The sequence below is a fragment of the Canis lupus genome, chromosome 22 (genome assembly GCF_003254725.2).
Source record: "Canis lupus dingo isolate Sandy chromosome 22, ASM325472v2, whole genome shotgun sequence".
NCBI lineage: Eukaryota > Metazoa > Chordata > Mammalia > Carnivora > Canidae > Canis > Canis lupus.
In genome coordinates, this window is record NC_064264.1 from 46,782,280 (window position 1) to 46,799,227 (window position 16,948).

At 43.6% G+C, this 16,948-nt stretch overlaps 1 protein-coding gene across 3 annotated transcripts in view; it reads left to right on the forward strand.

Annotated features, from left to right (window-relative positions):
* The first annotated feature begins 888 nt into the window (after nt 1-888).
* The window catches only part of HS6ST3 (heparan sulfate 6-O-sulfotransferase 3), a 631,758-nt gene continuing 615,698 nt past the window's right edge, over nt 889-16,948 (forward strand). For all 3 annotated transcript variants that reach the window (XM_025441043.3, XM_035704354.2, XM_035704355.2), the window contains exon 1: nt 889-1,719. In XM_025441043.3, coding sequence (XP_025296828.3) covers nt 1,013-1,719 — 707 coding nt within the window. In that variant the 5' untranslated portion in view covers nt 889-1,012. The remainder of the gene's footprint in view (nt 1,720-16,948) is intronic.

The window sequence follows — 16,948 nt, forward strand, 5'->3', positions numbered from 1 at the left end:
TCTCCTTGCTCCGCCTTTGCCTCTCTCCCGAGTATCTCCCCGCTCTGAGGTTGAAGGGATTCCCACCCCCAGCTGCCTCCTCCGAGCCCCGCGGAGCAGCGGACTCCTCCCCTGGAAACTCCTCCGGGGCTGGGGAAGGCTTTGGCGCATGCTCCGTACCTAGGGCAGGTTTCTGCTGCGGGTAGCAGGGCTCCTGTCACACCGGCTGGCGGGTTGTGGCGGTGCCAGCCAGTGTGTGCGAGTGTGCCTGCGTGCCCGCGCCTGGGCGGACCGACCCGGAGCGGCAGCGCGACTCTTCCCGGAGCGGCGGCTCCGCACAGACGCCTCGCGGGCAGCCGCCGCGGGGGCCCCTCTGCAAACTTGCGGCGGGCGCCGGCTGCCCCCGCGGCTCCCACGGCTCCCGCGCCCCGCGCCCCGCGCCCCGAGGGCAAAGGCGCCGGCTGCGCGTTCCGGGCGCGGCGGGGCCGGGCCGCGCCTTCGCCCTTGGCCCGCGCCCGCGCCCCGGCGAGCCTCATGCAGCGCCCCGCGCTCGCGGCCGCGGCCGCCCGGCTGCCCCGCGCAGGTGCAGGACCCGCGCCGCGCCGCCCAGCGCCCCAGCGCCCGAGCGCCGGCGACGGGATGCCCCGCGTGGCCTGAGCGCGCGCGCCGCGCCGGGCGGGAGCGGGGAGCGGGCCACGCCGGGCGCCCCCGGGAGCGCAGGGCGCCCCGCGCCGCAGCCGGAGCCGCAGCCGCAGCCGGAGCCGGAGCCGCAGCCGCAGCCGGAGCCGGAGCCGCAGCCGCGCGCGCCGGCGCCCGCCTCGCCGCTCGGCTCGCAGGCCCTGGCGCGGCCAGCCCCGGAGCGCCGGAGTGCCGCGGGGCCGCCAGCCAGCCGCACGCGCCGGCGTCAGGGGCATGGAGGAGCGGCGGGCTCCGAGCCGCGCCCCGGAGTCCCCGAAACTTCCGAGCGGGCGCCAGTCCGCGCCGCCGCCGCCGCCGCCGCCGCCGCCTCGCCTGCCGGCCTGAGAGCGGGACCATGGATGAAAGGTTCAACAAGTGGCTGCTGACGCCGGTGCTCACTCTCCTCTTCGTGGTCATCATGTACCAGTACGTGTCCCCCTCCTGCACCAGCTCCTGCGCCAACTTCGGGGAGCAGCCGCGCGCGGACGACGCCGGCCCGCCCGCCGCCCCGGGTCCCGCCCGCCGGGCACAGGCGCCGCCGGAGCAGGGGGAGCGGCGGCCCCAGCTGCCCCCGCCCCCCCGGGGGCCGCCCGAGGGCCCTCGGGGGGCCGCGGCGCCGGAGGACGAGGACGGGGAGCTCGGGGAGCCGGAGGAGGACGACGACGACGAGGAGGAGGAGGAGCCGGACTCCGAGGCCCCCGAGAACGGCTCCCTGCCCCGCCTCGAGCCGCGCTTCAACTTCAGCCTGAAGGACCTGACCCGCTTCGTGGATTTCAACATCAAAGGGCGCGACGTGATCGTGTTCCTGCACATCCAGAAGACCGGGGGCACCACGTTCGGCCGCCACCTGGTGAAGAACATCCGGCTGGAGCAGCCGTGTAGCTGCAAAGCGGGCCAGAAGAAGTGCACCTGCCACCGGCCCGGCAAGAAGGAGACGTGGCTTTTCTCCCGCTTCTCCACCGGCTGGAGCTGCGGGCTGCACGCCGACTGGACGGAGCTCACCAACTGCGTGCCGGCCATCATGGAGAAGAAGGACTGTCCCCGCAACCACAGCCACACCAGGTACCGGCCGGGCGCCCCGCGCCGCCTGCCGCCCCCCTCGCCCCCCCACCCCTCGCTCCCGACCCAGGGCGGCCCTGCGCCGCCGGAGCGCGCGGGTGCCCCCCCCCCCCCCCCCCCGCCTTCCAGCGGCTGGGGCCGAGGCTTTGGGAGTGGGGTGAGAAAGCTCTGGAAGCGCCCCGGCTGGGCTCCCTGCCCCCTCCCTCCCCTTGCTCCTCGCCGCCGCCGCCGGAGGTGTCCCGGGCAGTCGCGTGTGTTTTTCCTGGCGCCCGGGACGGCGCGGCCTCCCATCGACCGTGGCTCGGAGAGGAGGCCCGGGTTAGACTAGCGAGGTCGGATCTCATGCCTAAATTGTGAGAGTGGAAACCCAGTTCAAACCCGGTGGAAGGCTGGAGGCACTGGGCTTAGACAGGCAGGGCAGGAGACTTGCAGGCGTGCTGAGAAGCCGGAGCCGGAGACGAGTCTGCTCCCTCTGCAAGTGGCTCTTGGGTGGCTCCTCGCCAGCTCCGGAAACAATCCTCTTGATGTGTCTTTGAAGACACGCTTCCAAATTCCTGCTGTACCTCGATAACCCTAATTCTGGAGATGGTCTTTGTTGCCGAGCAGTGCCAGGATTTGGACTCATGCTGTTCTCAGCAAGATTTCCATCCCCCGCACCCCCCCTCCCAGTCCAATCCATCAACACATTCTAGAGGTACTTGTTAGATGCCTACTGTGTGTGCCTGGCAAGGTGCTAAGTGCTACCTGGATACAAAGATAAAATAAGTAAAATCCCTCCCTTTCAGGGTAGATGGCTTTCTCTCCCCCATACCCCCTGCTTTTAAATAGTAATAGTGCTGAGAATTAGGAAAGTTTGAAATCTTAATAGCCAATGAAACTGCTTACATTATTAACATCCTTTGAGAGAGGCATGGGCTTAAGAATTTGGTTGAATGTTCTTTCTGCCCATTGCAATTTGAAGATTAATCTGACATGCTTGCTCAAGGGACTAAAATATTAAAAGCTTGGAACACTAGTTTATTGAAGTTTTTATCTCAAAGGTTTCAAACAATTTGGTGTAAGGAAATAGGAATTTAAAAACTCAAGCTCAATATGTTGATATCAGATAGCTTTTGCATTTGACATTATGGAAAAACTTCATTTACTGGAAGCTACCCAGATTCTGAAATTCACCACCGCTGAAGCATCTAATTCTACTTCATTTCTCCAAGAATGAGCAAAATTTCATTATGGGATTTTTTACTCTGGCAGTTTTTCAAATACTTTCTCTCCTCCCTGCTCTTTTCCCTGGGTGATGGAAATTGGTTAGAATAGGAAGCTGGTTGGACATGGAATGAAGGCATGAGGCTCCCTCCTTAAGCATATTTTTAGGACCTTTTACTTTTAAAAATGAAATGTTTTAGGTCTTGCCCCTCTCTTTTAGCTTAAAACAAATTTTCAATTAGTTATTGCTTTCAAACTTCCTAACAAATGAGAGACAATCATCTATGCTGCATTTTACCCCGGATTGTACTTTCAGTACTTAGACCTTTACGTATTAATTACTGACCGATCCAAAGGAGTTTGCTAGTCCTATTCTCAGCTTCCATTTCAGTAAAACTAGAGACTTTGATTATCACATAGAAACATCGGATGACTCTTCAGTAGGGATTGGCATTCAATTCCACCAATATCTGTAAGAGTCTCAATGGATAGAGGAGGAGTTTTGGAAGAACTAGAGATTCTGGAACCTGAAAGTGATTGGATTTTTGCTTCGTGATGAGATGCTGCCTCTGCTATAGGCCTTCTGCTACATGGATTATAGCAATAAGATCTCACTCCTATAGGAGATACTCAGTATTTCTCTACTCTGTGATGTAGGAAAATTCTTCTGTGGTTATTTGAACGTACAGTTTCTGTTGCACAGTAAGATGCTTTTCTCTGTTTAGTGATGGACCATGGACATTTATTTCTCTCTGAATCACAAGTTATCAGATGATCATCCTGCACTGGGTTGCTTTTTTTTTTTTTTAATTTTTAATTTCCAATTTTCATAGTAGGCTTTTTGGGGGGGCGGGGGTCGGTCACCACTCTTTTAATTCTTTTTCCTTCTTTACCCTCTGTCTCCTTCCTGGTATTCTAAATTACTTCTTTTGCTCTAGGCATTGTAGGAGAGAAGGGTTGTGCGTTATGTGAGGCACCCTGCATTGAAAGTTGTAGGGAAAAAGTTGAAGGGATGTCCAGTAGCATCTTCCTCACAGAGAAGATTGAATTAGTGGTGTGTCATTGGAATGCCTGTGTATAGCATTCTGAAGTCAACCAGATTAGCCTGGATAATGGAGGGTACATTTCCACAATGCAAAATGGCAGATAATCTATTGCTACATAATAGGAACAAGGTTCTTCAAATAGGGCTGACTCTAAGCAAAATCGAGAAGTAGAGCATGTTGATTTTAGTTCCCTGGTCTCTTTGCTTTTGGCCTCCTTGAAGGTCTGCCTCCCCATTTGTCACAGGGATCAGTGCCTCTGTAAGTCATGTAGTGAGCAAGAGCAAGGATTCCAGATTCAGATGGATATGGCTCTTGTGTGCAACCAAGAGTGGCCCTTACTAGCTATGTAACCGGGAGTAAGTTACTCCTTCTGAGCCTCAGATTCTTCACCTTTGAAGCATAGGTGGAAATTAGTGCTTCTCTAATAGAGGTATCGTGAGAACAAAATGAACAAATGTGTGCAAAATGCTTAGTGCAGTATCTATGCATAGTGTAATGCATGGGTATTTAGTAATACTTAACATCAGTTGTTAGTTGTAATAACACTGTTTTCCCGAATCAAGGCCTTCTTTCATGAAAGGATCTGAGGTCAGTTCCTTAGAGCAGCTCATTGTAAATGGGTCACCTTATTTTATAGAGATGCTATTTTGTGATTACAGGCGTCAGGACCGAATCCAAAGTTCCAAACCTGAGAAATCAGTGGAAAATTTTATGGACATTTGGGCATCAGTCAAGGTAGGGGACAGGATGGGAAACAGGGACGTAAGGCACACAATATAATTGGGTATATATTCTGTTGGTGACGAAACAAACAAACAAAATCCCAACCTGTCCGGAGTGGTGTGAGCAAGTGGGAATTTCGAGGACCAGAGACAGAAGTGGGAAGCCAGTGCTGAAAGGAGATGCATGGTTTAGGTGAAGGAGCCATCATATGGAATGTATGGACCCGGGAAGGGACAAGGTCCTGGGGCTGGCAGTTTGGGGCCAACACAGAGGGCTTTTTGACCACAGAGATTGATTGGAGTAAAATAGGAAGCAAATCGCAAGGTGCCACATGGGAATGACCTCTTCGATCCCATCACTGGTGATTTCCTCTCATTCTTTCTCTTTTGCTTCTCCCCAAAACTATCTTTTGGGTGGGCTATTCTTTTGGATTATTCTTGTGCTGCCTTCTTTATTACTGTGTTTCCTTCTTTATCTACATGTTCAGGTTTTTAGAAGACTATTATTTACCATTGTTGGTATGAATAGAGTCATAGCACTTTATGGTTAAAAAAAGACCAAAGAGGTAATTGAATCATATATATGGCAAAAGGGCAATTTAATCCTAAGAAGGTGAAATGACATGTCTAAGGTTTCCTTAGGGAACTTGAATCTTCATTTTAGGAAGTTATATTTGATGTTTTACCTATTTTTTTTCTGTGTACTTATGAATTTTTTTTTTGTACTATGACAATTATAGTGGAGGGTGTTTCAACCACTTAACATGTGCCAGGTACTGTGATAGTTCTAGGAATATAGTTTTGAACAGTGTCAGTCCTATGGAGCTTAGGCGATTAGGGCAGAAAGACTTCGCTCTTTTTTGGAGGTATCACCGTCATTCTTAAATAATGCTGGAAAGAGATTCTTTTTTATGATTTATTTAGAGACATAGAGAGCAAAAGTGCGTGGGGGGAAAGGCAGAAGGACAGAATCTCCAGCAGACTACATGCTGAGCACAGAGCCCCACATAAGGCTTGATCCCAGAACCCATAAGATCATGATCTGAGTCAAAACCAAGAGTTCACCACTCAACCAGCTGAGCCATCCAGGTGCCTCACTGCTGGAGAGAGATTCTATTCACATCGTTTGTAGGGTGGGGTAGTGATTTTTTTCCCTTTTATGACCTGCTTTCTCTCGGTCCTGTTAGGCTAGTTGGAATCTTATGAATATTGTAGTAGATAGGATCCTCTGTATTGCAAATGATACAAATCTAACTCAAACTCAATTCAGCTGGGGGCGAGGGGGGTGGGAATTATTGGCTTAATCACCAGACCACAGGAAACATAAGGGTAGAGTTGGTTCCAAGAATGACTGGAATTGGAGGTTTGAGGTCTTTCTCCCCATACTCCTTTGTATATTGACCTCATCAAATTGGCTTATTCCTTTAAATGGGTAAATGGCTGTCATATCTAAGAGTTATGCAGCTAAGCGGATAGCGAGCCTTCTCCATGTTCCAATTTAAAAACTTGGAGAGTGACTCTGATTAGTCCAGCTTGGAACTTGTGATTATTCTTTCTGTTAGTCCATGTGGCCAGGGCGAAGAGGTTTTCAGACCCACCTGGTATCACAGAACCACCCATGGGACTGGTGTGTGTGTGTGTGTGTGTGTGTGTGTGTGTATGATACGAAAGGGGAGCTCACGTAGGTATAGCTCCCCCATGAACCATTTGGTTCTGGATAGTCTTTCCAGTTGTGTCAATTACAGGTGTAAGTCAATAAAAAAATAAACTTTCAGATTTCTCTTTTGCCTACTTGCATGTAGGAACATTTTTAAAAAGAAGATTTTATTTATTTTTTATTTGAGAGAAAGAGTGAGCACAAGCAGTGGTGGAGGGAGGCAGAGGGAGAAGCAGACTCCCTGCTGAGCAGGGAGACTGACATGGGGCTGGATCCCAGAACCTGGAGATCATGACATGAGCCAAAGGCAGATGCTCAACCAACTGAGCCACCCAGGTGCCCTATCATGTCGGAACATTTTTAAGTCAAGCTACAGCTCCAGTTTACTTGCAGCAGTAGAAACCATATCATATGAGGAATAATTTGAAGGATTTAATTTGAAGTATTTAATATATTAATATTTAATAATTTGAAGTATTTAATATGTATTTGAAGTATTTGAAGTATTTAATATGCAGGTGGGAAAAATAAAGAGAGACATAAAAATTGCCTCCAGTACTCAAAGGATGGTGAAGCTTGCTTGGTATTCCTTCAAAGGATAGAACTAGGATACATGGGATACCAGTGGTATCTTTCAACTCAGAGTAAGAAAGAACTTCATAAAACTTGTAGTTGTCTAGAGCACCTGGGTGTCTCAGTTAAGCATCTGCCTTTAGCTCAGGTCATGATCTCAGGGTAGTGGGATCAAGCCCCACATTGGCTCCCTGCTCAGCAGGGAGTCTGCCTAGTCCCTCTGTCTCTCCTCCTGCTCCTGCTCTCTCTCTCTCTCTCTCTCTAATAAATAAATAAATAAATAAATAAATAAATAAATAAATAAATAAAATCTTTAAAGAAAAATTTATAGCTGTCTACAATGATAGTGACCTTTTTTGTGCAGTGGTGTACTCCTTAGCAATGAAAACTTTAAATGTGGCTGATCAACCACTGATTTTGTGAAAGCAGTTCCTCCTTGAGGAAGGGCTGAACTTGTATGGCCTTCTTTTTTAAAGTCCTGTGTTCTCATCTAAGCTGAATTCAGGGTCTCTTTCTTTGCCCCCTTTCCTGCCCCATGCAGAGAAAACAAACCAAGACCAAAACAAAACAAAACAAAACAAACAAACCCAAAAAGGATTACAAATGAACTACTCAATTCTGAAACAGTTGTAAATATTTCTACCAAGGAAACTTTTGGTAAAGCATGGTCTTATGGTTTAGACTCTTGTACACAATCAGGGCTAAAAGCAGTGGATAAGTCTTGTGTACCAGGGCATCGCTTCTTAATAATAAGTATAAAAAGATAAGATGAGAAAATACAACACAACTTGCCAGCAAAAGCCATCACTGCTTTGAAACATCATCTGGTTATTGCTTTTTCCTTTAGACAGCAGGCTATAAGGCTATAAGGCTATAAGGAGGTTGCAGAGCTCTGTTTCAGGCTGTCTAGAATATTACGGCCATACTGCTTTCTAAAGCATAATCTTTTTGATGTCTCTTCTAATTAGAAATGTTGAACTGCAAAGGAGGTTAATTTTCACCATCAGGTTTGTGTGCTGTGTGAAACTAAGGAGATAAGAAATTGTTCTGTCTATATGCCATATCCACTTATAGGTTCATTACGGAGTCTCTGAAAGTATTGCTTCTGATCCAAACAACCAATATTTGCTATAAATCAGAAGGAGGTTGAATTAAACCTATGCCATTTTTTTTTTTTGAGTTGTGAAGATAAAACTGGAACTGGTAAATGGTGATCGATGATTTGTTTTTCTGCCTTTTTCTTGCTGGTTACCTTGGGATGTTGGCAAAGGTTGATTTGTTTTTAGAGAAATAGCAATGCTCATGTATGAATTGGAAGCTAGGTAAATTTAGCCACTAACAATCTAGATTTGCTTAATCTTAGACTCTTAACATTATTATTCCAAAAGCTAATTATTATCATCTCATCTTGACAAAGGACAGTCAGAAGCTTATGGCATTTGAAAGTTACTTTTGCTTGATAATGAATTAAACAGGTTTAATTGAGACTTCCAAATCTTAATGTGATTTTAAGACTCATGAAATAAATTATTGGGCCAAGAAATAGGTTTAGTATGAAAACAATTAAATGGGGAACCCAAATTATTTCCTAGTAATCAATTATTTTGTTTTTGAGTTTGTTAAATTATGGGTATCATATATAAATTCTCTATTGATTTTAATTGGTTAATATAACTTTATTTTAATTATAGCTGAGCATTTAACTATGTGTTGCAAAGTGTACTGAACAGTTAACTTAGTGTTATTTGTCTATATCTCCTCTAGCATATACAGTTGCTCTGTAAAACACATATAAAGTTCCCAAGCACAGAGACTGAGCTATAAAAGATTCTCAATACATGTCAGCTAAAAATCTATCTATCTAGATTCCCTTGTAAAAATATCAGCATAACTTGACCAGATTGTGTTCTTCACGGAATGATCAAATGCTTTATTTTTAAATGTTTTTTTTCCTAGATTTTATTTTTATTTGTTTGACAAAGAGACGGAGTGAGAGAGAGGAAGAGAGAGAGAGAGAACACAAGCAGGGGGAGCAGGAGAGGGAGAAGCAGGCTCCCTGCTGAGCAAGGAGCCCGACCAGTGGTTTGATCCCAGGACCTGGGATCATGACTTGAGCCAAAGGCAGATGCTTAACCTACTGAGCCACCCAGGCACCCCTGATCAAATGTTTTATAGCATCTCTCTCTTATTTCAGGTGAAAATTCTAATTATTAGTAATTGCCTTCCATAATTAGCAATATGTCAACTGCCTGATTCTCTAGAGGAGGAGTAAAAGTAGGGACAGAGACTAGGGCTTATTGGACCATTCTAGGAGGGTTCTCCTTCAAGACAGTAGGCTAGGAATTAGGAATTCATGGAGGCATGAGGTTAGTCTCATTCATTCTTATGTTAGGAAAAAAAAAATCAGCCTAACCAGAGAGCATGGGCTCTTAGATGAAGGTTGGGAGGCTGCGAAAAGTATAAACAGTGTGGACTGGCTAACTATTGGTTGAGATCAGATGGTTGAAGTGGTTGTGGTTGGAGACTGTGTTATTGAAGAGCATCGGAAGGAGATCCTGAATTAGGAAAAAAGTCTTCAAGGGAAATTGGAAGAATCAGTGACAAATTTACCAGCCACTGAAAATCACTGGAAATCCTGCTGATGTTCCACTTTGCCAGTGTGATTAGGTCGGTGTTTATGAGCATGGGCTGTGATGTCAAATGAGCTGGATTTTTTTTTTTTAACTTAGAATATACAAGTCTTTCTTTTTTATAAATTTAAATTCAAGTTAGTTAACATATAGTGTAGTGTGACTTTCAGGAGTAGAATTTAGTGATTCATTGCTTACGTGTAACGCCCCGTGCTCATCCCAACAAATGCCCTCCTGAATGTCCATCCCCCATTTAGCCCACCCACCTCCCTGGCTCAACCTCTTCTTCCCATATAACCCTGAATAAGTCTGTATCTGTCCTGTAGTTTGATTTCCTTCTTTGGAAAATGGGAGGAAAGTGGTACTTCTCCTGGTGAGTGCTAATAGTACGTGCGGCACATTTTGAGCAGAGCCTGACACATGTTAAGAGTTAGCCATTATTTTCTTCTCATGGGCTTGTCTTACACATCCATGCTGGTGTGCGTGAAAATAAAATGAGTGATAACCTGTGTACCGTCCTTTTTGAAGCTGGAACTTCTCATGCTGGTGAATGGAAACTGCATGCATTCTTTCTTTAGCATATCATTTTGTTTTTTTTTATGGGAAATTAATGAAACAGCAGCAAAAATGTTTAAACACACACAATTAAATTCATAAATGGAGCAATCCTGCAGTGAAATTGAATTAGTTGCCTGTGGGCACATAAATATTTGCAGTTCATTGCAATTATTAATATCTTACCATGCTTTTATTGGTAAGTACTATGCCATTTGTTGTCAGAACCTTGCATTTAATGCCGTGTGTTCATGGTTACCCCTGCATTCTTGTTTCTTTGTAAACATAAGAGGATAGACATGCTAACCTCCTTGCTGGCCTCCACATTTATCTGTCAGATTTTACAGACTATTTCTTCCAAAAGAATCGAGGTTATAGATGTTTAACTGTGAGCCTGGATGATAGCTTCTATATTTTGTGAACTCTAATTAATCATGAACTCGTAGAATTTTATAGGTTTGCTTAAAAAGCGAACACATAGACCTAGGGAGAACAGTACACGTGACTTTAAACATATATAGGTGATGACTTGACCTGTGTGTGGAAGTCAGAAGGAAAGATCTGCATAGTACAGGGAAAAACAAGGGGACATGTTTTGGAAAGAGAGAACAGGCACTGATAACATGAAGTGTAAATTAACAAGATGCTACAGAGCAGGGAGAGAAGAAGGACAAAGTAGTTAAGGTGAAGAATGAAACCCTAAAAATCTGAAATCAGAAAGAATATTGAAAGTGGAGGTCAGCAATCTATCTTGTATGCAATGGTTTGTCTCATTAGTGCATTTATGGGGAGTAATCCACCATCTAGGCGGCTCTCTGCCTTGGAGGGCTGGTGTGCTGGTGGTGTTCTTTTATTTACTCACATGATCTTCTGCATCACAAGGAGCTGTATTAGTCAGAGTCCTGGCAGCAGACAGAGGCACACTCTGGGATTGCGAAGGGACTGTTACAGAGATATAGACTGGTTACGGGCCAACACTGGACCCTGGGCTCCTTGTCGCTACTAACAATGGGAAATTGTTATCTCCTCTGAGTCAGAAGTGGCAGAGGGGAAAAAAAAAATGTTGTCACCATCCATTGCCCACTGGGGCCTGACAGGAGCTCCAGCCTCAGAGGTAGGAAGGGCTTCCCCATAGGAGCAGCTTGCAGAAAGCAGCCCCTTCCAAATATGGAAGCTGAGACAGAGAGGATGGGTGGGGAAGAAATCTCTCGATCACTTTCTCTTCGCACCTGTCCCGCTCTTTCCATGGTCTTCCACTGGCTGAATCCACATGGAAGCTAAATGAGAAGAGAGCTCCATGATACACTGCATGTGCTTTACCAGAGCGGAGAAAGGTGGAGAATGGATGTGGGTTTGGGGGTGGTGGTGGTGGGTGGGATGAAAATGGAGAATAACTTGCACAGTGCCTTTAAATAGTTTGAAATTTCTTCTAATCCATCTTAGGAATGTCCCATTCAGTTCTACAAATAAGACCAAGTACACATATCCATTCTTTTAGTACCCTTACCACATGTTTTCTGTATGGACCATTAGTCTCCACCTGAAGAGTGGGGACTATAGCAAAGGACATTCAGCAGAGGAGCAGTCACCATAGACAAGTGACTTCTCACTGAATAGTAGAAATGATGCTAAATTTGGGTGTTTTGTCACTGTAGTACCCCATCATCAGCTGGTAATGGTAACAAATTTGGAAAATCATATCTGTGTTATGATGCAAGGTGGACAACACACATTTTATATCTGTGCATAGTATTTATAAATTTGAAGTCATATAGCAGTATTAGTTAAGACACGACAAAATAGTTTGCAAAACTGGCTGTAGTTTGCAAAAGCATACTTGTGCAATGAGATGCTTCCTGCTGCTTAGGTTTTCTTCTAAGAACATTAAGAATGTTAAAAGTAGTATTAACTGTTTGAGGAACCTCCACACAGTTTTCCAGAGTGGCTGCACCAGTTCACATTCCCACCAACAGTGTATGAGGGTTCCCTTTTCTCCGCATCCTCTCCAACATTTGTTGTTTCTTGCCTTGTTAATTTTCCCCATTCTCACTGGTGTGAGGTGGTATCTCATTGTGGTTTTGATTTGTATTTCCCTGATGGCAAGTGATGCAGAGCATTTTCTCATATGCATGTTGGCCATGTCTATGTCTTCCTCTGTGAGATTTCTGTTCATGTCTTTTGCCCATTTCATGATTGGATTGTTTGTGTGGAAACGAACTAGGGGTGGTAGAAGGGGAGGAGGGCGGGGGGTGGGAGTGAATGGGTGACGGGCACTGGGGGTTATTCTGTATGTTAGTAAATTGAACACCAATAAAACATAAATTAAAAAAAAAATAAAGTAAGATCCACATGGAGCCTAATGCAGGGCTTGAACCCATGACCCTGAGATTAAGACCAGAGGTGAGATCAAGAATTCGATGCTCAGCTGACTCAGCCATCCAGGCACCCCTTAGAGATGCTTTCTTAAACAAAATTTTTATAAGGCAAAATTTGTCAAATGAGTTGTCTGATTTTATTATTCTTTTTGGAATTCCTTGCCAATTTTAAATGGTATAAAACCAGCCCTTCTAGATTCTATTCCATTATAATGTAGAATAATAAATATATGTCTATTTATACAATTAAAAATGGAACTCCTTGAAAAAAATTCTTTTCCCAAATAGGAATAATCCAGAACACAATTATATAACTTAAAAATCAAAATTTGCCCACCAAATACACTATTATTATTTGATTTGTTTCAATCTCTTCTTTGCTTTTGTAGAAATATATTTTAATATGTTTTACAAACTTCATTTTCAGTAAATGGAAATCACTAAAAGCTCCAAAAGGTAAAGTTTTTATCAGCCCACTTTTCAAGACTCAGATAAAATTTTTAAATGATTTTTAAAATTTTTAAATTTTTATTTATTCATGAGAGACAGAGAGAGAGAGAGAGAGAGAGAGAGAGGCAGAGACACAGGCAGAGGGAGAAGCAGGCTCCACACAGGGAGCCCAATGTGGGACTCCATCCCAGGTCCCCAGGATCATGCCCTGGGCCATGCACTAAACCGCTGTTTAGTGTTTAGGCAGCACTAAACCGCTGAGCCACCCAGGCTGCCCAAAACTTTTAAATGAGTTTTATATGATTTTGAACAAAATGCAACAAAAATCTAGGTAACTAATTCACAAGAAAGTTCAATTTTGGGAGATGCATGCTGAAGTATTGAGTACAGGACATTTAGGCTGATTTAAAATGTAGTTCTTCAAAGGCTCAAACATGTCTAAAATGTAATAGATGATGGTTATCAAAGTGAGAGAGCACATACCAATATAGTGGCGTAATTTTTGGTGTTTCAATTAGCTTCTTGATGAAGATGCTGGAGTTGACTTATATAACTGTGTATATGTAAAAAAATATTTGTACATTTTGGCAAGTACAGCTTCTACTTCAACTGGAAGATATCCAACTTCTTTGGGTATACATATGAATTATGTGTGCACCACAAATAAATCAAAGTACATTTATGTTCCATAGGTTTCTTTTTAAATTAGTAAAAACAATATTTTTACAATGAAAAAAAAAGTAATATTAATGTGGCATCAGTCTCTGAAGGTAAAAGGTGAGGAAAGAAAAAAATGTATCACATTTGAAGCTATTTTAATGTTTTTGGTTTTAATTTTAAGGCTTCTGAAACACTATTTCTGTATTTATTTTGGGGAAGATATGATACACTTGATGCCATACATATGTGCAACTCTCTGCAAAACATTAGGAAGGTGGAATCTTAACATTAGATACTGAGAAAGAGTTGAAGTTGATAGCTGAGAAAACTCGAGTAAGAACTGTCAAGTCACGGCTCTAATTCCAAGGTCAAAATGTCTTGAGTAAAACACTATTCAATATATGCATCTGTAGGTGACAAAAACAATATTCAATGCAATATCTATTCCTAGTACCTCTATTGAACTTGGTGCATATGTGTTGAGTTCATTTCTTTTTAAAATTTTTTTTAAAAAAGATTTTGTTCATTTGAGAGAGAGTGAGAAGGAGCATGAGCATGTGAGTAGGGGGGAGGGCAGAGGAAGAGGGAGAAGCAAACTCCCAGCTGAACATAGAGCCCATTTTGGGGCTTGATGCAGGGCTCGATCCCAGGACCTTGAGATCACGACCTGAGCCAAAGTCAGATGCTTACCCGATTGAGCCACCCAGGTGCTCCTCCCCAAGTTCATTTCTTTCATCCACAGGATGGAATTTTGCATTGTTGGGAACAACATCAACAATAAAGAACTTACCTACCTCTATCCTCTTTTTCACAGCTGCCTTTACACACATCACTCCTTTGTTTTGTTTCCTGGGACCCCATTGTGTGATGTGTAAACATGAGGGTCATCATCAGGCCCTTGCCTCTCTGTATGCAAGTACAATGATAAAATTGCCTTAGGAATTGTAATCTGCTGGCTATGAAAGAGCTAATAACTCCATTCAACTGAATTTAAGTCCAGTTAACTTAAAAGATTCCAGGAAAGGAGTTAGAGGTTTTTTTTTTTTTTTTTTTTTTTTTTTTTTTTTGAGTTAGAGGTTTTCTTTCCCATATAGCTTCATCGAGTTTGTCATTCTGCCTTCTGAACACTCGATGAAAGAGGTGGATTAATAAGTAGTTCTATTTCTAATGTTTCTATTAAGAAACAGTTCTATCAATACTTATCTTGATAAATAAATATCAAAAGTATTGTGTATAAAAACGCTGGACAACATGAAGGAACTCAGGTACACTGGAGCTGTCAAATTTATTATCCAATGTGTATTTAATCTAAAAATATTTGTCAGCTCTCATGGCCCATTTTTTGTCTTTTAAATTCAGACTTAAGCCTACAGCACCACCGCAGATAAATTTCTTTGCTTTGAAAGTTTTATTCTCCAAGTTCCCTATGTGTGCTATAAAGAATAATTAATGTAATGAAAAAATCAATATTGTGTATAAATTATTTAGACTTTACTATCATTGTAATTTTCTCTTGAACACCTATTGATTGGCAACAATTCATTTGTTAATTTCTTCCTAATAAGATATTCATTGTATTGGGTCTGTAGTAGTGCTGTCTTCACACCTTCACAAATAAGTCATGAATTACTAATGATACATGGAAGAAGTTAACCTACTAGCGAGTGCTGTGAGGTGGAAAACAGGCAGAGGGGAGTCATTTGAAATGCAGTCCCATGGAAAGCCTGTGTAGTCTGACAACTGCTAATAACTAAATGAGTAGACTCTTGCAGGGCATTAATTTGGACTTTAAAATTTTATGTGAGTGTGTTTTTCCAGGTAGAAGAAAGCCTTAGCATTGGCAAATCCTGCCTCAGTCGCATTTTCCAGATCCAGTAAAAGAAAGAAGCAAAGAACATATGTTCTGAAACCCAACTGTGGGCTTAAATCCTGAACCTCTTACCTATGATGTGACCTGGCATGAAGCGAGTAAGTTCTCCAGGCCTCGTTTTTCTTATCCATAAGACAGTGATAAAAACATTCCTATTTTGGGGGTTAGTGTTGGTTTGAGACCTTGGGAGCTCCCTGAATGAAATCTGAAACACCTTTGCCCATGGAGGGCAAAGAAAGACTCAAGGGAGAGGTAGCTACTCCAGACTGGTAGGTGGCAGGTTTGATAGGCAAGGGAACTTCCATCGGGGGCTTGTCTCTGGTGGCCCCAAGGTGAGTAGCTCTCTGTACCTGCCTGCCAGTCTTAAGAGTTTATATAGGAGCCTTAACTAAGTTCAGTCCAGGTGGTCTCAACATCTTACTATCTCAAGGCTGTGTCCTCAAGATAGCTCCTAGTGTGGGGGTGTAGACAGAGAATGCCTTCCAAAGACAGGGGACCAGCAGAGAGAAGCCTCTGATTGGCTGGGTCTAGCTCGTGGCAGGTCAGCCATTGGTCCTGTCCTCTAGATGACTTCTTCCAACAGTCAGTAATGAGGATCACATAAGTGAATGCTCAGAAACATCTATAGCTGTGTGTGTTTCTTTTTTAAGTCAATTTTTAAATCCATAATTGTTTTGTTTTGGGGGAGGGGCATAAGGAATAATCTTCCTAATTATCTGCAACAGTGCTCTGAATGCACTGGTTTTTAAGTGCTGCTTTGATGGTTGTCCACTGAATTTCTTCAGAGGAGTAAGAAAAATCCAGGAGCTTTTGGAAACCCAAAGAGATTTGAGTCCAAGAAATCAAACTGCCAAAATTCATGGCAAAGAGAACTTTTGGGTGCGCTTATTTGGACCAGGGAGCATCTACATTTGTGATTAAGCAACCATGGTTTGAATCTAGGCTTCTTCATGAACTCATTTACTTGTTTATTGTGTGGCCTTCCTGCCAACATGTAATTTTCCTGATGATAGTGACTATTTTGTTTCTTTCTGCATCCTCAATGCGTGGAGTAGTGCCTGGTCATAAAGGCTGTCAAACAAATGTTGGCTGAATAAATGAAGGACTGAAAGAAAACAAGCATAAATAAATTTACTAATTTATTGGACAATTTGGATAAGAATATGTGTCCTGTCTTCCTTTTTTGGACTTGTTGGAGGCTTAAGGAAATGACAGTAAAAGCACTTTGTAAAATATAAAGTACTATACAAATTTAAATTTACATTGATGGTGAGAAGCATTTTGATATAGAATGGAAAAGGAAAGGGAGTTGGATTTTGGAAATGCAATGAATATATAATTCAGCTTTTACAGAGAGTTTCAAAAATTAAGAATGACAAAGATGCATTTGAAAAATATGTAAAATATACATTCAGTTCTCCAACTTGTTAGAGTAATGAACAGTTTCCTTTAAAGCGGGACATAATCTATTATGAAAAGCTTATCAAAATG